Genomic DNA, 21,711 nt, shown 5'->3' with positions numbered 1-21,711 from the left:
GTTATTCTATGTTTCTCACGCTCTCTAGGACAGTGATTGTGCTGATCACGCGCTTCTTACCTATGTAGATTATTTTGTGTAGGAGGCTCCGGCTTTCGGAGATGAAACGCACTGAACATTTCGTGCTTGTAGGAAATTGCGAAAATCCCTTTCAGAAATTCAGAAAGCATGAATGTGTTGTACAGGAAGCATAGTTAATTGGCCATTGTAGCACATTTTCTCGTAAAAGCGGCAGTACAGTGACAAAGCCAGGATCGCCAGACATCTGTTCCGCCGAAATATCCACCTGCGTCCAATATGGCAGGTCCAATGTGGCATTACATGGCAAATTGTACTGGAGAGATCTCAGCGCTTTGTCCATGGTCTCCACTGATGCCCGCGCCGGGCGCAACACAGTCACTACACAGATTTACCGCTCTTCCCGTTTCTCGTTTTCATCGCAGGCGAAGCAGAACGAAAAAAAAAAAAGAAACGTTATGATGGGTGCTTGGGCAGCTGGCTGACACGTGACCTTCACTCGCTCGCGTTATATTCGTCGGAACGCACGCACTCTTGCAGCTGCGTATGGATCACCGCCGTATAGCTTTATGGTAATTGGTTATCACCGATACCGTTTCGGCTGAGACCGCATGTAATAAATCTAGACAATAAATCGAAAGTACCGTTCTTTTATGCATTAGTTGTTTTGTTTGAACAACACATGTTGCAGCGTGCATTCAATGCTAGCAACAACAACATCACCGGCAAAAGAAATATCCCTTTCGACAAATAAAAGGGCAGTTTTTTTTTCTTCTTGTAACACGACAATACCGTTTGTAGAAACCGTCCCGAGGGCATCTTGGACTCCCTGACAGGGCAGGTCAAAGTAAAAATGTTGGACTATTGCATAAAACCTCCCATCAAAGGCAATCAATCTACGGCGCCGATACAAATGACTTGAGACCAGTTCTAAGCATTTTTTCTTACAGCACTGCGAAGTGACTTTTTTGGATAGCACTGGGCTATAAAGTGAAGTTCTTCTTTAGAACTATATTCGTTTAATCGTGCCGTTGTTAAGTTTGACCACAAGTTCAAATTACAGACGCCGATGCGCAATTGCCCTTTCTCACCGGGACTAGCGTTAAACGGAGGTACCGAGCCCGCCGTTTTCCTGGAAGGAGTCTATATACCATTTGTCAAGAGAACGAGGCGGCTCGTCATGGTGGGGTACGCGGAAGTCCGACGGAGTAGCCGGGACGACCGCATCCTGCATGGCGCCCCCGGACGTGGGAGACAGCTGCTAGAAAGGCTCTCACCCCTTCGCGGCCTGTCTTCACCTGAACGGAAACATATGAGCGTTTTCCACCGCTCGAGACAGTAGCCGTCAACGAAGATCTCCACCGACTTCGAAGAGTGGACTACCGGGCTCACGCTCACCGCGTGGCGTTCTCGGGATCAAATCGCCGAAGCGCGGGACACAGTCGTCTTCTATGTGTGGTGCATTTGTGGACCCCATTGGGCATCTAATCCACACTTGCCATAGGATGCATTGAGTGGGCCATTTCACCCTTTCTGGTGGGTGGAGCGCTGATACGGCAAGACATCGGATTGGCGGGAGCTGATGTCACCGCTCCCCTAGGGTCTCAGTGCAAGGGCACGTCGTGGCTCCGAAAGCAAAATACTTTTCTATTTAGAGACGAATCCACGTGCAACTATGTAAATAAGCTTATGTTCTTTCAAGAATCCATACTTCTCGCTGGAAACATCGGCTCGATTGCATCCGATGAGGACGATGGCGTGGGCCAGCGACCGATAACGAAACCATTCTTCCACCGTCGCCAAAATAATTTACGTCTCTCATGTGCACAGGGGACCTCAAAGATCTTGGAAATATAATTCTATCCTTGAAAAGTATTTAAGTATCAGAAATTTTTAAAATTGAGGTTACCTTCTGAAAATCACCTGAAAAAAAGGAAATAAGAAAAAATTTCCAGGATGGAACGAGGTTCGATCCTGGGCCCTCTGCGTGAGAGCCCAGTGTTCTACCTAAGGGCTATGCCGCTATTTTCTTTGTTTTTGCTTTATTGCCTGTTATTAGACACGTACATCAAACAATAATTACATAAAAGATAAGACAAAAGTTGTGTCCGTCCTGCTGGACAGACACAAGTTTAAAATTCCTTGAGCGCTGTCAACCGCTCAGGTGCAAACTCCTGAGCTTTCTGGAGTTCCACAAACTTAGTCATACACTCACGAAAATACATCCGTGCGGGCCGTGCGTCGGGATCGCAATAAAACCCCGCCATGCGAGCCCGCCATAAACAGTGAAGGCCAATTAGCATAATCAAGTCAAAAGGGAGTCCCTCTTCATCATTTACTGGCAGAAATCTTATACCATGTGGATCTAACGGCAAATCCTCCTTTATCGTCCTTTGAAGCACATTCCAAAAATAAACTCCTTCCCAGCAATGTAAGAAAACGTGGTCTATAGTTTCCGGTTTTTTACAGATGAGGCAATCTGGCTCCCAAGGTAAGAAAATACCACGGTCTTGAAATGCCTTGACAGATTATGTACCTGTATGAAGCTTAGAAATTCGGCAGATCCCACGCATTGTGGGAATCGATGTAATGCGAAGCAGCCAGCAAAGAGCTGCATACATCGCCTCGTTTGTCTTTGAGCCAAATGAAATCATTCATGCCATGGCATCTAGTCCACCATATATCCCATGATTGCCATGCACGCATGCATGCACAATCTAGTATACACCATGCCAATGAAACGCATATTCTGGTATATAAATGCATGACCTGTCGCTTATATTCATCACGCACTCGTGTCATGCCATACCAATTTTGGTATATATCACGTTAACAAAACGGCCGGAAGCGCACCATGACAGTGGCATGTAAATCATACCGTACATGACATGCATAACATGATTCGCATGTTAAGACCTCTCATTTATGTTCGTCATACAGTCACATCGCGCAATACTAATTTTGGTGTACATCAAAGGAGCGAAATGGCCGCGAGTGCCCCATGAGTTGAGCATGTAAATCATGCCATACATGACATGCATATTATGGTTTTTCATGTTACCACCTGTCACTAATGTTCATCATATAGTCACATCGCGCAATACCAGTTTTCGTGTATATCAAGCTATCGAAACGGCCGCGAATGCACCATAAGCGTGGCATGTAAGTCGTGACATACATGGCATGCATGTCATTGTTTTCATGTTACCACCTGTTATCCATGTTCTTCATACAGTCACATCGCGCAATACCAATTTTGGTGCATATAAATCTAGCGAAACGGCCAGGAATGCACCATGAGCGCGGCATGTAAATCATGACACGCATAACCTGCATGTCATGATTTCCATGTTACCACCTCTCATTTACGTTCGTCATTCAGTCGCGTCGCGCAATACCAATTTTGGTGTATGTGAAGGAAGCGAAACGGCACGAGTGCGTCATGAGCATGACATGTAAATCATGTCGTGCATGTCATGCATGTCGTGATTTTCATGTTACCGCGTCTCATTTACCTTCGTCATACAGTCGCCTCGCGCAATACCAATTTTGGTTACATCAAGCTAGCGAAGCGGCAGCGAATGCATCATGAGCGTGGCTATTAAATCATGACATGCATGTCATGGGTTTCATCTTACGAACTGTTATTCATGTTCTTCATACAGTCACATCGTGCAATACCAATTTTGGTGTATATCAATCCAGTGAAACGGCCGCTAGCGCATCATGAGCGTGGCATGTAAATCAGGTCGTACATGACCTGGATGTCATGATTATCATGTTACCACGTCTCACTTACGTTCGTCATACAGTCGTGTCGCGTAACATCAATTTTGGTGTATATGACGCGAGCGAAACGCACGCGAATGCACCACGAGCGTGGCATGTAAATTGTGACATACATGTCATGGATGTCATGGTTTTCATGCTACCACCTGTTATTCATGTTCTTCATAAAGTCACATCGCACAATACCAATTTTGGTTTATATCAATCTAGCGAAATGGCCGCGAGTGCGCCACGAGCGTGGCATGTAAATCATGTCATACATGACATGCAAATCATGATTTTCATGTTACCACGTGTCAGTTATGTTCGTCATACACAATGCCTCGTCATACCAGTTTTCGTATGTATCCAGTCATTTAAACGGCTGCGAGCGCCCCGAGACCATGTCATGTAAATCATGCTGCACATGACACGCGCGTCATCATTTGCATGTTAGGACCTGTCATTAGGTTCCTCATGAACTGTTGTCACGCCGTACCAATTTTGGTATATATGTAATTAACGGAACGGCCGCAAGAACCCAAAGGCCGTGGAATGTAAATCATGCTGTTCATGACATGCGTGTCATGATTTTCATGATATGACCTGTCATTTATGTTCGTGATAAGGCCATGTTATGACACACCAATTTTGGTATACATCCGATTAACGGAACGGCGAGGAGAGCACAAAGTCGTAGGCGGCTAGATAGATAGATAGATAGATAGATAGATAGATAGATAGATAGATAGATAGATAGATAGATAGATAGATAGATAGATAGATAGATAGATAGATAGATAGATAGATAGATAGATAGATAGATAGATACGCTCAAAGTCGCAGAAGTTCGCTAAGAAATGCTTCGCATTTAAAAAGAAAGACTTCGCGGCAGGAGCCACTTGCATTCTCTTCACCCTCTTAAGCACATCTTGCCCTTGACCTCTAATGTATATGGCTCGGTATAGAGGTACAGGTAGAACAGCATCACATACATCTTTGTAGAGCTTTTTACGTGTCACTGAAAACAGATACTCATTAGAAAATCTAACAGATAAAAAAATTGGCCGCGTATCTGCGTGCTTCGCTGCAAATGTCGTCTAAAGACGATAGAAGAGGCGCTGCGTGAGATAGGACGCCATCTGGCAATACGTCGGAAAACATGAGTGCTGTGTTGCGGGCTGGTAGTCCCGGCGCGGCGGCAGGCGAAGACCGGCGGTGACCAACGCGACCGGTGGGGACGCCGGCCAGCCCGAACACGCTGTCTGGCGCGATGCGCCGAAGGAGAAGAAACGTCGGCACTCAACGAGTACTCTCCACAAACTCTCTTATTTACACGTCGCCTGGGTAAAACGGGAATGCCAGAGCGGCGCCCCCTGTCATTCGTACAATGCAATACTGAACTGAAACCGAAACACAACATGAGCTTGTGCAGGGGGCACGGAGGAAGACAAGTTTCAGCGCAGTCGAATTTTCAGCGCACCTTAAGAAACTAGGGTTGTAACATGGTAGAGCGAGTAGGGCCAGAACCGTCACGACGAAAACTTGCCTCCTCAGTCGTATTCGCCTGGAACGTTGGTGTGGCTTCGCGTTCCCTCCTCCGCTCCTGGCCTTTCCACAAAGCTACTGCCTAAGTACGAAGGCCCCTACCGCGTCCTACGTCAAGCATCCCCAGTTAACTATATTATTGAGCCTGTTCAATCATCTACGGACCGCCGTCGTCGCGGCCGCGCGAATGTTCACGTCGATCGACTGAAGCCGCATTATGACCCATCAGTTGTACCTGTTCCTTAGGTCGCCAGGATGGCTCCTTTTCCGCGGGGGAGTGATTTGTAACATGGTAGGGCGCAGACAAGAACGCCTGCGAAAGAAGACGAAGACGGTTGTTGTTAGCGCTCGCGCTTGCTCGGCTTGGACCGCTGATCGCTTCAGCTGTGGCAATCTTTTAATAAACGCGTTACTGTCTCAACGTGAAACGCATACCATAAAGGTCTTTAAAATTGCGTATCTATGTATTTTCTATTAAAGGAACAGAACACCTAATACTTACCTTATGATGTTACGCCTCAGATATGCGTAATATTTACTTTTTGATCGACAACGTTCACAAGTATGAACAGCCGTACCAGTTCAAGATGGGTGGGCGGTAAGCAAGTGGTTCAACTTTGGCCGGTTGGCTGAATCGGGTGACGTGCCGACAAACAGAAAGACTGAAAGACAGACCAAAATTTCTGCGTTTAAGTTCCCCAAGAAAGGCTATCGTCTTTAAAAGCGTACACTTAGAATAACCTCCTTAAGATACCCGCAGACAGCGCCTGTCATGTGATTCGTACCAACCACATATCCAGGTAAAGCCCGCATCAGTCTCAGTTGGCACACCGTACGCAGGAAAGGATCATTTGTGTTGCGGAAGAAAAGGAACCTGGTTACTACTTGGCGTATGAAAAGATGTGGTAATCCCAAACCTCCCTGTTTCACTCGTCTAAAGAGATTAGTTCGACTGCATCTCTCCCCATGCAGTCGAACTAATCTCTTTAGACGAGTTGTTACTTGTAACTGCGTTGCAAAAAGACCCTATACAGGCTTCATGTCGGGAAGGAACCACATTGACATATGTAATGTAGTGTGGTAGAACAGTAAAATAACAACCAGGCGTCACAAAAACGCGAATTCTGTAAGCGGGCGTTACACAATGCAAATTGCGCAACGAGTGGGTTGTTGAGTGCTTCCAACCCATTACAAAGGCATCTACGATAATTCTTCATCGTCACCAGCCACAGCATCAACAAAGTGCACATAATGCCTTACAGGTGTTTAGCGAGTACCGCGGTTCTCCGCAGAATGACGAAAAATTGCATAGTGGCTGCTTCCCTACTTCACAAAAATTATGATTTATAGCGTAGTGGGTTCCTCGCAAGTTGCCAAGTTGCTGCTATTGGTTGCCAAGGAAGCCTATAAGGATCCCATTATCCATTTCCTCAGGGTCTCAATAAAGTTAATTCCTTCTCTCTCTCTGTCTCTCACTCTTCGTTTCTCCGAATAACGTATGTTATAAAGCGTGGTGGGACAGTTAAATAACGACCGGGCGTCACACAATATGAATTACGTAACTAGTGCATCGTTTAAAGCTTCCAACCCATTACATAGGGCTCAGCAATAATTCTTCATCGTCATCAACCACCGTAATAACAAAGTGCACATAATGCCTCACAGATGGTACATCGCTTCTCCGCAGAATAAGGAATAGTGTCGTGGTGGGTGCTTCCCAACTTCCCAAAAATTATGATTTGTGGTGTAGTGGGTACGTTGCTAATGTACATGTATTAGTAGCCACTAGAGAGTTTATAACGAGCTCTAGAAATGCCGCTCTTCCAGCTTTCGCTGTGACTGTGCTGCGCTTTCCGCGAAGGCCTGGCGCTTTTTAACACAGGCACGGCGCAGCAGGGGTGTCTTGTTAATGGACGTCTTACTGCCAGCTTGAACAGCTTTGCTGTTAAAATTACCGAACACACTGGCAATGTAAGCTTACCCTTGTTATTGAGATGAAGCGAGATGACATTGCGTAATATGTCATTTTTTTTATTGATATATGTCATTGTACCGCTGTAGCATGGAACACACACACGCAGAGACAGATGTTGTCACTCGATTCGTTCGCTCTTAAATAATGCACCTGCGCGTTTAATATCTCTCATGCCAACGTCTGTGTCGGATAGTGTTCAAGAATTTGGTTTCTATAAGTAGCTGCAAGGACAGTAAAGATGAAAAGGCTACCCTTTGCTGCTTCAAACGAGTGTATTCGTAGAGAAGATTTGCGATCGTCTCCCTGCACGCACGAAGGTCAAGGTCAAGGTCAATCAATCAATTAATCAATCAATCAATCAATCAATCAATCAATCAATCAATCAATCAATCAATCAATCAATCAATCAATCAACTTTTATTTCTCATATGGAAATATGGGGGTGACGGCTATTACATAATTTTGGGGGTTTTATATGCTAAAACAACATTATTATGAAGAACGCCCTAATGGTTTTTTTTTTCGGATTATTTCTGACCACTTGGTGTTCATTGACGTGCGCCTAAACCTTAGTACACGGATGTTCATACATTTCGCCCCTATCGGAATGTGGTTGCCGCGGCCCGCTATCGAACGCGCACCCTCAATATTACCAGCACAGCACCTTAATCGCTAAGCTACTGCGAAGTGTGAAAGCGGGCTATAAGCCATTACAATGGTAAATGAGTGCGCACACGAATATACTACTCTACCATAGATGGGCTCGAATGCCTATCCTGATAGGCTCATGTCACGCAAGGCCAAGTGGAAAGCGAAGCTGTAAATTTGGCAACCAAAATTTTCTGAACGAGCCCTCCTGATAGGTGATAAAGCGCTAGCGCCCGTTGGATTAGGTGCAAGCTGGTAGTTCGGGGAGGAGTCCAAAACACAACACTACATTGCAGAGCCACTGCTGGTGAGTACGCGAAACTCGCCCTGGTGCAAAAGGCCTTTTCGCGTGTGGCTTCCAGTTACCAGTAGGAGTGTAGCTCTAAGCGTAGTGCTGAAGGCCATATATTTTGCTGGTCATAATCACTTCTGTGTGACGTCATTGAATAGCGTAACACGAAGCCTACAGGCCACTTGCGCAGGTGACATTGCGGCCACGATTCATTCGACTCTTTTCTACCTCTCCTAGACGTATAGCCAGCATTGGACGGCATACTATATTGCTGGAAAACCTTTCTGTTGAAACCATTCCGCTGAAATGTATGCTCTTTCACAGGAGAACGCTAAACTGCGTTTATTGTCTCTGTCAAGTTCACTCTAGTCACTGGGGAATCCTAGTGGCATGATGAGTGGAGGAACACAGGTGAGGTGTATTTAATGCAAGTTCTTTAAGCTGCCCTTGCTTGCCTCCCTGTGGGCTCCCGAATAGCATATAAATAAACCATCTTGTGAATGGTTAGATGTTTTGTGTACCCAGTAACGAAATCAAACAGAAAAAGAAACGTCTGAGCGCGGAGACGTAGGCCTAGGCCCGTGTGTTTTTCGTGCTGTGTCCAGGCGCCAAGTCCCGTGAAACAAAATGGACCGCAGTTGGGGTGTAGCAGCAGCAGCCAGCCTCACTGCCCTCTTTACGGTGGTGATGATGATGAACTCTGGGTTCTTCTACGTCTCCTTCATTGAAGAATATGGCGTCACAAGAGAAGCAGCCTCATGGCCCATAAGCGTCATGTCGGTCGTGTCACACTCGTCAGGTACGTCTAGCCAAAGGTATCTTCTTATATATTGTAGCTTATGTGTTACAGTGCACCCATGGCGAGCCGCCGCCATATCCGGTTGATAGTATTGCTGAATGTGTTTTAAAACGTTCTGGTTACTACCAAATGTCTTCGTTTGGTGTGACACAACGCCACATCACGCCGCTCGCCTCATCGTTGAAACCATGTGCTGCACTTATCGGCATATGGAAGCAAAACTCTCGCCTTCGGCAACAGGAAGTGATTCTCGAGATCGCTCCCCCCCCCCCTCCACTAAACAGACAGAAACTCTCGCGAGAGCTATAGTTTCATGCCCGATTGAGGTCCCACATGACCACCATGCAGTTCGGGAAAATGTCGCAGAGTACCGCAAGATTTATTAGGCCGTCGTTAGTTTAAAAAGCTCTACCATAGTATTGAGGGACTATGACTCTACTAACATGCGTGCATAGCATGAGCGAAACATAGCGTGATTGCCGTCGGCTAAACATCAGTATATTAAGTTACTCATTAACGTACTGTTCACTGGATGCCGCCAGAATCAGGCATGTTGCAGTCTGAACTGTTACCGTTAGCAGGAATGCATGGGAATATAGCTATATATGTTTTTTTTGCGTATGCTTTCATAGTCACTTGGTGATGTACACAAGAACGCGGATCGTCTAATCAACCAGCCAAATAAATGAAATTAGGAAACTCAGCTGTATTTCACTGGGCCAGCCACGCGCCGTGAATGTACCGATAAAATCACTGCGGTCAAAACATTGGTCACGGTACCAGTACTGGCACAAGCTCAGCAAAATGAGCATGCGAAATTCGTTAAAAATTGCGCCGGAAAGAAGGATTTGCACATAGTGCACTGAGTGACTTGAACTTGATGTCAGCGCATGCGCAGCTGATGCAATCCGCTTCAATCCGTTTTATGACGCGCCGTCAACATTCGAAACATCTTATTACATAGCTTTAACTTTATATTATTGGGCACAAAGTTTTGCAGCTGTTGGTGACGAGAAGTATCGCCACTTGTGGCCGCACGTACTCTTTGACTTCTGCGTCAAAGCAGGTATATATTCACGCGAGATCACGTTGAGCATGCTACTTCACCTTAATAATAATATGTGGGTGTTTACGTGCCAAAATTACCATATGATTATGAGGCATGCTGTAGTGGAGGGCTCCGGAAATTTCCACCATCTGGTGTTCTTTAACGCGCACTGGCATCGCACAGTACACGGGCCTGTACCATTTCGCCTCCGCCAAAATGCGACCGCCGCGGCCAGGATCGAACCCGCGACCGTCGGGTCAGCAGCCAAGCGCCGTAGCCACTGATCAACCGCGGCGCAATCCTTCCCTATCCCTGTGTACAGCATGTTTTTGTGCTCAAATGACCGTTCGGTGCGGGTGCAGCAGTGTCAAGTGCTAGCGTTGCCTCTTGCAATATATGTTATCCTCTAGGCTTTTTCCATGCAATGGTTCTGCGGCGTTCTCCGCTACTGCAGGCTTGCTAGTTTCATGGTTCCAGCGGCACCTCTCCGTCTTCGTACTCGGCCTGATTGGCAGCGTATTCCTGTGGATAGGAATCCTCGGAGCCGTGTTCGCTCCCAACATAACCTGGATGACTGTCACGCTGGGCGCAATACACGGTGAGTGTCATTGGTGAGTTACGCGCCGTTAAAATCAACGCCGGAAGAGATATGCAGTTATTATTGCGGCAGCAGTTATATGGACACTCTCGGCGGGTTTTTGACGTGGGCGCCGGCGCCGTCGTGCCGTTTCGTGTATGTATGGTATGTATATTGTACTTTAGTTCTCCTCACTACTTGTTTGCCGCCAAAGAGATGACATGTACACACAGCAGATCTACAGACATTTTCCTGATTTGAGTGATTTGACTCGGGTTACCGAACTAGACATTTTACGCACTTGAACTTTAGGTTTCCGTCGTCTAGTTTAGCCCGCATACCCATAATAGGGTGGAGAACCACCTTGTTATCCCCCAAACTGGAAAACTCATCTCGTGGAAACAAATATAACGCTGCCACACAACACAGTCAGCGAAAGACACAAAGACACCGCCACGAATTTGGTCCTTGGCCATTCACACAAGGTGGGAATGAGCGAGCCGTTTGAAAAAAAAATTACAGCATATCCACGGGTGAATGATGAAGAGCTTGGGCGAAGCTCCTGAAGCAATCATGGTCTCGGGATTCGCTTCTTGTTGAGCCCGTTTCGCAGCGGCGTCCTTGGCGCGCACCGTCACGGGATCCGCCTGGCTGCCGCCAAGCGAGCGCCCGCAGCTGCGCATCGTCCATGCTCCGCCAACGATCCGACACGTACGGCGACGATCCAGGAGAATGAGAGAGGCGCTCGCTCCCCGCGCATCCCCGCGCAGCCCGCGCAGCAGCCAATCGGAGAGCAGCGGCACTTCCAGCGGCATCTAGTGTCGATTCACACAAGCGCCATATTGCACACAATTCTATTGGACCAACGCCATCTAGGAAATGAGACGAGAAATGATGATCACGACACAGATTGTGTACAGCGCCATCCAGAATATCGTCCCTGAACTGCAGTTTGTATGTACTTCTATGAGACAGCGCCATCTATTGCATCATACGGGAGATCCGTTTATGCCGGACAACGGAGACGTGACAAGGTTAGACTAAGAGGAGCTACGCCCCTAAAAAAATATGCGCATCGACATTTACGGGAGAATATATATGCACAGAGACCACAAAGAAAACTAGTTCATACGCAAGATTTTCCGATGTGCGCGAACGGGGATTCGCTCCTGCGACCCCTCGGCCCGCGGCGCGATGCGTAAAGCCACTCGGCCACCATACATCCTCCAACCGCTGGCGTAGCCACGGGGTCTGGGGGGGGGGGCGGTTATATTCCTCCCGATTCTTTTCAGCTTTGCATGTGTATAGATACACTCACACACACGAACACACGCAAGAACGCACATAAGGAATGGTTCAACCCCTCCCCCCCCCAATCCGAAAAAAAATCTGACTATGCCCCTGCCTCCAGCATACGAAGGGCAAGCTATATATACACACCATATGTGTTAAATTAGCATTTGTGTTAAATAGGTGTTACGCACATCTCGGAGGTCCTTCGTTGTGGCAGGGGCTTGTTCACTAGCACCCGCGGGACGGTGCAAAGGGCACCGCACCGCTGAGCCGGAAGGCGTCCGTGCTTTGACTTACAGGGCGTCATTGCCTGTGCCACGGCCGCTGGATGGAAACACACGTGTGCGTTTCCATGATACGCACACAACACGGAGTGTACACTTAAACGACAGTCACCTAAAAAAGCTATTGCTTTCAAGCCAACTAAAAAGAAGTATAAACGTTTTGACAGTTTCAATTCTACAGTCTGTTCTACGAGGTACCTTACGAAAGTACAGCATTGTCGCTTACCTTGCTTTTTTTTTCTTGCTGGAGCCCGTTGTCGCGTCAACGCCAGCGTGTTTATCTCGAACTGTCGACTAGCTCATGGAAGACGTCACTACGACGCCACGCACGGCATATCAACACCTGCAGCCGCAGCAGTAGCATTGTCACCACGATGTACAGCATCGATATTAGCGCAGCAGCTGCGGGTACTCTACACTCACTATCGGCAGCAAGGCGGCAACAGCGACTACCTGGAGCCGCGGCTGGAACAACTGTTATACCGGAGTGGCCACCTCACCTGGCTCCTCGATTAGCTGAATAGCATGCAGAAGCTCTTACGATTCTGGCTATTCCTCACATGGGCCCGCACTGCGGGTCGCGTTGTCTGACTACCAAGACCAGTCGAACACCCAGTCTGGTTCCTGGACAGGTCGGCCAGCAGGAGCGAGGCTTTGATCTTCGACAATGACGTTCCGACTTTGTGTTTGGCTTTCTGGAACGAACTTCCAGAACCAACCGTCAGGTTTTTAACGCCCAGCAGCACCAAACGCTTTGCAAAAAGGAAAGATTGTCATCAACCCCTTTGTAACGCGAAGCTAATGCAATCCATGCGGACATTTTGTAAAGAAAGTTTCTGAGTCGACGAGAAAGTTATCCTGGTCCGAGACAAATTAAGGGCATTAAAAACAGCTGAGCTCGCCATCAAATTACCTTCTCAATGTGCACAGTGATAAAAGGGGCACACTAAAAAAAGAGAGTTTCCATTGACTCTTTTTTTAAAGTTCTGGGTTGCCACGTATATGACTCTCTTTAAGGAGACACGTCAACTCTCTTTCGAGATCATTATACTCTCGTGGGAGAGTCGTGGGACCCACAAGAGTGTTAGCGTGTCTCTTTAAAGAGAGTCATAAACGTGGCAAGCCACAACCCACCGAAAGGAGCAACACATGCTGTCTTTTTTAACACGAAAGTGTTTTAATCCGGGGTCCACCAAGACTTTCATGACGTATGTCCGTCACGGCAATACGTCAGCAAAATGAACGCCACCAGATGGCAAAGAAAGAAAACTATAAGAAAAAGTTCCGTAGCAGGCGTCGAACCCATGACCTCTCGGTTCACGACAATACCTGGCGGGCGTTTAGCCCACTGAGCTACCTCCAAACACATAACGGTGGCTACATGAACACGCCTTTTATCTTTCACACTTGCCTCTCACAGTTCTCTTGGATGGATGGATGGATGGATGGATGGATGGATGGATGGATGGATGGATGGATGGATGGATGGATGGATGGATGGATGGATGCTATGAGCGTCCCCTTCCTAACAGCGTGTTGACATGCGTGCCACCAGGCTTGAAAAGAAAAAAAAAGGACGCGCTGTTGCTCCGACCGTCCCGTTCGGCGCGTTTCCAATAGAAGTGTAATTTCGTCAACGCTTTAACACACCGCGAGGTGGTGGCTTTAGCCCAAGCCTCGCTCATAGCATCCATCCAAATCGAAAAATAACTCTCGGACGCTTGCCTGCCTGTCGCATCGCGTTCCCTGCTCGCCCTGTGAAAATTAACGGCCAGGCTAGAGGGAAGACGCGACGCGCGTACCGTTTCTCTTCGCGTTTCACGACGCTTTGAAGGAGTGGATATCGAGTATCAGTGTTTATTATGTGTTTGTTGATGCCATCTGTGCGCGGGATTCGCCATGCGGTGTCCACATGTTAACCCTCTCGCAGTGGCGTACCAACTCATTCGCGAGTGGCGGGGCTGGCGTCGCTCACTCTGTCGGAGTTCCTTTCGAGCGTTCACAGAGAGCAGACGTGTTGCTCGGAGCTCTTGCGCCCGCGGGAGACGCTATAGCGTCTCACGCAGTGCTTCTCACGTTCTTGGACTCTCTTTTCCTGTTTGAGTTCTTTCGACCAGAGTGCTCATCACGGACATTGCATTTGGATCACTGTCGCCGCTTTCGGGACCTGAGTCCTGCGACAGTGTCTTCTGTCACCGGCGCGTCTCTGACGCAGCCGTCATCACGGCTACCATGGCAGAGGAGTCTCCACCAGTTCAACACCCGCTGCCTCTACTTCGTTTGTCCCCAAAGGACAGCTTGCTCCTGCACAAAGAAACCCTCCGGCGCTCCACGCGTGCACTCATTCCTCCGCGTGGATCGGACCTTCCCGGCGGCTTAACTCGCCGAGAGGAGGTTGCGCTCAGGAGGATTCGTGTGGGCGCCGCGTTGACTCCTGCCATCCGGGCTGCATGGACATCTGGTGCACAGCCTCCCCCAACGACATGCCCCTTCTGCGTTGCTCCAGCCACAGAGGCAACGATCGATCACCTACTTGGGACCTGTCCGGGCCTTCACAAGGCTCGCACCCGCCACCTACGAGGCCTTGACTACCGCCCCGGTCGACCACCAGACTTAACGCGCTGGACGCACGGGCCGTTGCATCGACCGCTCCTGGCCTTTATCAGCGAAACTGAACTCTTTCCTTTTATTTAACTTATGCCGTAGGGCATACTGGCGCCAATAAAAAAAAAGAGTCTCCACCATCTTCGGCGACGCCTGTCGAACGCGCACGGCGCTCCCTCGTTCGCACATCGTCGCACAGGCGTTCGGAGAGCGTCGCGTGTACCCGTATGCTGTGGAACCTTATCGCCAACGCCAACACGGTGCGGTTGAGACATGAACAAGCGCAGCGACTCTGCAAGGTCGTCGGCAAGCAACCTACAGCGCTTCACCTACCGGCGCCTGCTGACGCCGCCGATGCAATCGCAAGGGGCCTGGCGACCTCGGGAGCCTCCTGCCCAACCGTCAGCACCGCTGTCTCTTCGGATACCTCGGCTGCACTTCAAACAGCCCTTCCCGGCGTTCCCAACACAGTCTGTAGGCCCATGACTTCTTCCGCGCTTGTCTCTGACTCGCGGAACGTACCACTGCCGGTAGACACGGAACCTGAGCTCGATGACATGGACACTACGTCTACGCGCAAGCGTTCGCGTCCTAGCGAGTCGGGCAGCGACGACGAGGGTGCCTCGCGCAAAATGCAAGCAGTAGCAACCGAACGTGTCACGGTTATGTCGCCTACCGCACCGCCAAGTGATACGGTTGCCGAGGAGCAACCCGACACCCCCGACGCCGATGGAACCAACGAGAACGAGTTTCAGACCGTGTTCTGAAAATCGCAGAAGCGTCGCCAGCGCGCCTCGACGGCTCCGCGACCAGTTGGGAACATCGGCTCTCCCACCGCACCCTGCGGCCACTCCTGCCGCGCACCCGTCTACTGCCCGCGTTGTCCCTGAGCCTGCCAAACCGCCCACTGCGACTCAGGCCGCTTCTACAGGAGTGCTTGCAGCTGCAGACACCATGCTGCGCTCTGCCTTGTCGCCGCTGGATTCCGGCACAGTTCTTTTCCGACCAGCCAACGCCGGTGCTTCCTTTCACCGCACCTCCCGCCTTGCCATTGCGCAAGCTCTCTCTGCGCTGCCCGGCGTCAAGGAGGTGCGAGTAAACACGAAAAAGAACATCGTGGCAGCCGACGCATCTACAGCAGAATTGATGGATCGCCTACTGGCCACGTCGGAGCTCGCGGGAATACCCGTGACTGCCCGCCCTCCTGCTGACCGCTCACAAAGCAGCGGTGTGGTGCAGGGCGTCGACGGCGACTACACTGACGACGCCCTGCTGGCTGCAGTGACGTCCGAGGTGCCGGTGATTGCAGCCAGGCGACAAGGGACATCACTGATACTGCGGTTCGCTTCCCCCGTCCCTCCTGCCCGTGTCCACCTTTTTCGCATGGCGTTCGAAGTGAGGCCATCCCGGCCTCGTCCACTTCAGTGCCTGCGGTGCGGACGCTATGGACACATCACTGCAGCTTGCCGGAGACTAGAGCGGTGCCTGCGTTGCGGTGACCACCATGGGAAGGACGCCAGCTGCACCAGCAAGGTTAAGTGCCTGCACTGCGGTAGGCCACATTCAGCTGACTCCGCGGAATGCCAGCTGTGGCAAAGAGAGCGGCGCCTGGCCACCATCAAGGCGTCATCTCCCACGTACCTGCCTCATCGCGAGGCTCAAGCAGCCTTGCGGTCAAGCTCTAGTGGGACGAGTGGTCCTCAACTAAACCAGACCACAGGCAAGAGCTACGCTGCAGCGGTGGGAGCTCCATCGAAGGATCCGCGCCCAACAGGCGCACAACAGTGGGAGCCGCCTGCTGGTCCCAAGAAGCAGGGCTCTGCCAAGCGTAGCCCACCCACGAAGGCAACCTCGCAGCCTCATGCTGATCACGAGAACGCAAACCTGAGGCTCCTCTTAAGGGCGGTTGCGGACCTGCTGCCTCCTGAGAACCAGCTGCGCTCCATCTGCCTTCAGGCAGGTGGCGTGCACCCTCCTAACGGCCACCATGGCTAACAATCATCTGCAACCAGCAGGGAACCACCGCCGCCGCCGCCCGTGTGTGCTTCAGTGGAACGCTAACTCGTTGCGGCGGCGGCATGCAGACCTCTCCTTGCACCTCTCGCGGAGCGAGTTTGACGTGCTTGCTTTGCAGGAGGTGTACGTAGCAACGGCCGACCTGCGACTCCCCGGATACATCGGCTACCATAGCGCCACGTCATGTATCCTCGACTCGTGCCAAGCCGCGCCGTGCATGGTGAGTGCACATCCCCAGGGTCGACCACGATGTGCGGTGTACGTGCGACGTGAACTACCACACGCGAACATTAACGTGGCCGATGTCACTGGGGGTGCCTTCGAGTGTTGTGCTGTGACGGTGCGGTTACGTGGTGTCGATACGACAGTGGCCTCTGTGTATGTGCGTTCGGGACAGCGGTGGAACGCCGTTGATCTGCTACAGCTGACGGCTCGACTCGGACACAACTACCTCCTATGTGGTGACATGAACGCTCATCACACCATGTGGGGGAGTCGCACCTGCTCGTCACGAGGAAGGGATCTGGTGGACGTTATCCATCAACTGGGCCTGCAAGTCCTGAACACCGGGTCCTTCACCTTCGTCCGCAAAACAGGTCGACCCTCGTGCACCGCCATCGACGTCAGCCTGGCTAGCGAGGGAGACCGGTACCACTGGGCAACCCAGCCTGACTCCTGGGGTTCGGACCACCTGCCGATCGTCATCACACCGGCGGGAGGGAAGATCCCAAGGACCAGGCAGTGCAGGACAGTCGATTGGCGAGCTTTCCGGCAGCAGCTCAAAGAGGCCCCGAAGAACCAGGACTTCCTGGATCTGGTGGCAGCAGCAGCGCAAGCAGCCACAATCCAGTCCTGGGTGCCCAAGAACCATCCTGTGCCAGACCTCCGCCACCGGAACTTACGGGCTGCCAGACGCAGGGCTGAGAGAAAGTACCTAAAGGCCCAGTGCCCAGGTCATCGAACACTTTTCAACCGTGTCGATGCGGTATGCCGGCGACATGCCAACCGTCGCAGACGGCAGAGTTGGCAGGGCATCTGCCACTCTCTTAGCCAGGCGAGAGGTGGCGCAAAAGCATGGCGGCTTCTACGGTCTCTCGTCATCGGACCAATGGCGCGGCAACCCGTACTTGCAGTGGCCATCCGCTTGGGCATCAGTGAGCAAGAACTGGCAGAACGGCTGGCCGATCGCTTCGCGGCACTGCCATTAGCCCGACCTGCGGCCATCACCACCACGCCTACCCCCAAGCCGCCGCAAGGCCACCACCCTGCCTGGACTGCCAGCCAAATTGCAGCTCTGTGCCAGGAGCCCATTTTCGAGCACGAGCTGAATGCTGCTCTGGCCAGAACCAAGCGCCGAAGTGCCCCCGGCGCCGACGGCATCACATACCAGATGCTGCGTAACCTGGATGTGGCTGCACGACAACGCCTGTTGAGGGCTTTCATTGACGTTTGGCAGAGCGGCACCCTACCTGAGGCCTGGCTGACTGCTGTGGTGGTGCCCGTCCGGAAACATGGCCGCCCTGGTGCAGCCATTGCATCCTACAGGCCCGTCTCTCTTACCTCTGCTGCCTGCAAGCTCATGGAAGCCATAGCTCTGGCACGCTTGAGTTGGATTGCTGGGGCAACGGAGTTCCTATCAGAGCAGCAGACAGGCTTCCGGCGCCACCGCTGCACAGCAGACTCAATTGCGGACGTCGTCTCCACCCTGGAGGAGGCCAGGAGCAAGGGCGAGGTGGCCCTCCTTGTACTGCTGGATGTCCAAAGCGCTTTCGACGGCCTGCCACATATGGTCATAGAAAGTGCTCTGGACGCACTCGGCATCACGGGCTTTCTGCGTGCTTTCATCCGTGCCTTCCTAGCCGGACGGACCCTCCGGGTTAGAGTTGGACGCGCGGTCAGCGATCCAAGGCCAGTGACAGCCGGCGTCCCACAAGGTTCTGTCCTGAGCCCCTTTTTGTTCAACCTGGTGCTGGCAGGGCTACCTGGAATGCTACCGGTTGACAAGCGCTACCCCACGCAGTGCTCCTTGTACGCAGACGACGTGGCACTGTGGGTTAGGGGGCCCAGGCGGAACCTCACTGCCATCAGGCGCTCCCTGCAACGCTCCCTGGATGCTGTGACCTCTTTCTTCAGAACGATCGGGCTGATCGTGTCCCCCACGAAGACGGAGGCGCTGCTGGTTCACCCCAGAGTCGCTGCGCGGAGGGCCATCCGAAGGTTTGTGTTGGGAGACCGGCCAATCCCGTGGAGCAAGGCGGTGACATAACTGGGGCTAAAGATCGATCACCGCCTCACTTGGATACCAGCCGTCAAACTCGCGACCTTCAAGGCCACCAGGGTTCACACTGCTGTGGGCAAGCTGTTGAGCAGGGGCCAAGGGTGCACCCCGCGACTGGTACTTCAGCTCTACCAGGGGGCTGCAACGGCAGTGCAAACCTACGCACTGCCTCTTGCAGCTGGCGCAACACCGCAAGGAGCAGTTGGAGCGGCAACACCGCATGGCGATTCGGCGCTTCATGGGACTCCCGCGCCAGTCGCCCGTGGCTGCTTCATTGGCAGAGGCCCAAACGTGGCCGCTGTCTCTCCTTATGCTGCGACAGGCGCTGCATCATGTGGACCGTCTCCACAGGGCCCCAGGGGGCGATGCCCTGCTACGGAGACTGCGGAGCCGACCAGCTTCACGAATGGGACAAATCTGCACACTCTATGAAGCACTGGTGCCCGCGGCTCCCTGTCCTATCCAGCCCCCTCCACCACACCAGCAGCCTCTGGACGTGCATTTGGAGCTGGGCAACCTCAGCAAAAGGCGAACACCGGTGTGCGAGCTCCACCACTCAGCCGTGGCGAAGCTCCACGACAGGCTGCGGGGGCACCTCCTGGTGTGCACGGACGGGTCAGTCCGCGACAGCCCCCGCTCGGCCGCGGCTGCCTGTGTCATACCAACGACTGGGATGACCATCCGGTGTCGCCTTCCCTTCCACGCCAGCTCCACTGCAGCAGAATTGGCTGGCCTTCACTTGGCAGCTGACTACCTCGCTGCTATGCCACCCCAGCTGCCCGTGGCGATCCTGTGCGACTCCCTACAAGCGCTGCTGCAGCCAGACCAAGCCGGCATTACCGTGGCGTTACTGCACGCCAAGCTAACCGCCATCGAAACTAGCGGTGTGCGTCTGTCCCTTCACTGGCTTCCCTCGCACGTTGGGATAGCCGGTAACGAGGAGGCCGACGCCGCCGCTAAGACAGCACACCACGGCGACACCCCAGTCACCAAGGCGATAGCCCTGTCGGACTACTCCCGGCAACGACTGCGGCAGCTGCTTCCAGCGGCCCACCCTGACACGCGCGTGGCAAGCGGCAAACCACCGCCACCCCTACCAGAGACCGGCCTGGAGAGACGCGAGCGGTGGCTGCTGCTTCGCCTGCGGACCGGCAGTGCTTGGCCTGCGGCACGCATGTTTTCCAAGGGCCGCTGCTCATCGCCTGCGTGCCGCAGATGCGGTGACGACGAAACTTTGCACCATATAATTTGCGCCTGCCCTGCCCTGGCCGCTGAACGACGCTTGATGGCGCGCCGCTATCGCCTGCTCGGTCTCCCTGCCACAACGGTGGAGGACTTTCTCTTTCCTGCACGTTCAAAGCTGCAAGCCCTGCGAGCCTTCCTCGAGCTTGCGGCTTCTGCGGACCTCGCCACCTTATAGACGAGCCCTTTGGCTTCGTGCTCCCGCCTTCGTGGACAAGACACTCTTGCCACGCTAATCACTCCTTCTATCTTCCTTTCTTCTATCATCTTTACTTCCCCTTCCCCATTCCTAAGGGCGCTGAGCCGTGCCCCCACGACAGGAGGCAGAAAATAGCGCCCCTTTTCATTTCTTTCACGAATCACTCTCGAATTCACGAATATATATATATATATATATATATATATATATATATATATATATCTATATATATATAGGTTTTCGAAAGAATGTTCCTGGCTATTGGTTTAATTATACGAAAGAAAACTAGTCACAGTGAAAACATAACATTTATTCTTGAGCTTTCGGCCGGGGACCGGCCTTTATCAAAGAATGCATTCGTACATGGCGTACGGGTTTAAGTACAGATTTGTCAATACATAGATGTAGACACACAATCGTGATTCGTTGGACTATGACATGGGAGGGGCCAGAACAACAACAACAACAGCAAACAAATCCCAGGGAGAGAGTGAACGCATACAGATGACACACACAGCATTGCACTCTGTGAAGAGCAGAGTATAGGCGGGGTCAGAACATACACAAAATAAATAACAAACAGCGAAACGAACCTACGTGTGTGGTTCGGAACGAGAGGCGGAGGGGGAAAAAAAAGAAAAAAAATCACAGCATATCCACGGAGTGAATGATGATGAGTGGGCGAAGCTGCGGAGGTTCATCGGTAAACCGGGAATCTTCCGTGAATTCTGCCCAGTACATCATCACCGACGTGAGATCGGGCGCGTTTATACTAAAGGTTCGATGAGTTATGACGACTTGCAGCTCACTTTAATTTTACATGTACGCTGTGATTTTCATTGTTTAGAAAACCATTGCTTTAGAAAACATCTGGCGTCTGTCGTTAAGCAGCTGGCGTCTTTTCGTTTTCTTTAGAAACATCTGGCGTTCTTTCGTTTTGCTTTTACAAAACATCTGGCGTCTTTCGTTTTATTTCAACATCGGCGTTTTGAACTTTTTTTTTATTCTTTTTCGTTTTGCTTTTTTACAAGGCAACACCTGCTGGCGGGTAACTTTTTTTCGTTGGCTGTAATTCATGAGAACAGAGTGTTTGTTAACTAACACAAAAACTTTTTATTGTTT

The 21,711-nt window shown here is 51.3% G+C and overlaps 1 protein-coding gene across 1 annotated transcript in view; it reads left to right on the top strand.

Moving 5' to 3' along the window:
* The first annotated feature begins 8,864 nt into the window (after nucleotides 1–8,864).
* The window catches only part of LOC119390786 (uncharacterized), a 49,305-nt gene continuing 36,458 nt past the window's right edge, over nucleotides 8,865–21,711 (top strand). The window contains exons 1-2 of the mRNA XM_037658484.2: nucleotides 8,865–9,048; nucleotides 10,551–10,694. Coding sequence (XP_037514412.1) covers nucleotides 8,877–9,048; nucleotides 10,551–10,694 — 316 coding nt within the window. The 5' untranslated portion in view covers nucleotides 8,865–8,876. The remainder of the gene's footprint in view (nucleotides 9,049–10,550; nucleotides 10,695–21,711) is intronic.

The sequence above is a fragment of the Rhipicephalus sanguineus genome, chromosome 4 (genome assembly GCF_013339695.2).
Source record: "Rhipicephalus sanguineus isolate Rsan-2018 chromosome 4, BIME_Rsan_1.4, whole genome shotgun sequence".
NCBI lineage: Eukaryota > Metazoa > Arthropoda > Arachnida > Ixodida > Ixodidae > Rhipicephalus > Rhipicephalus sanguineus.
Note: the sequence above shows the minus strand (reverse complement) of the source record. Positions and strands in the feature narration are given on the sequence as shown.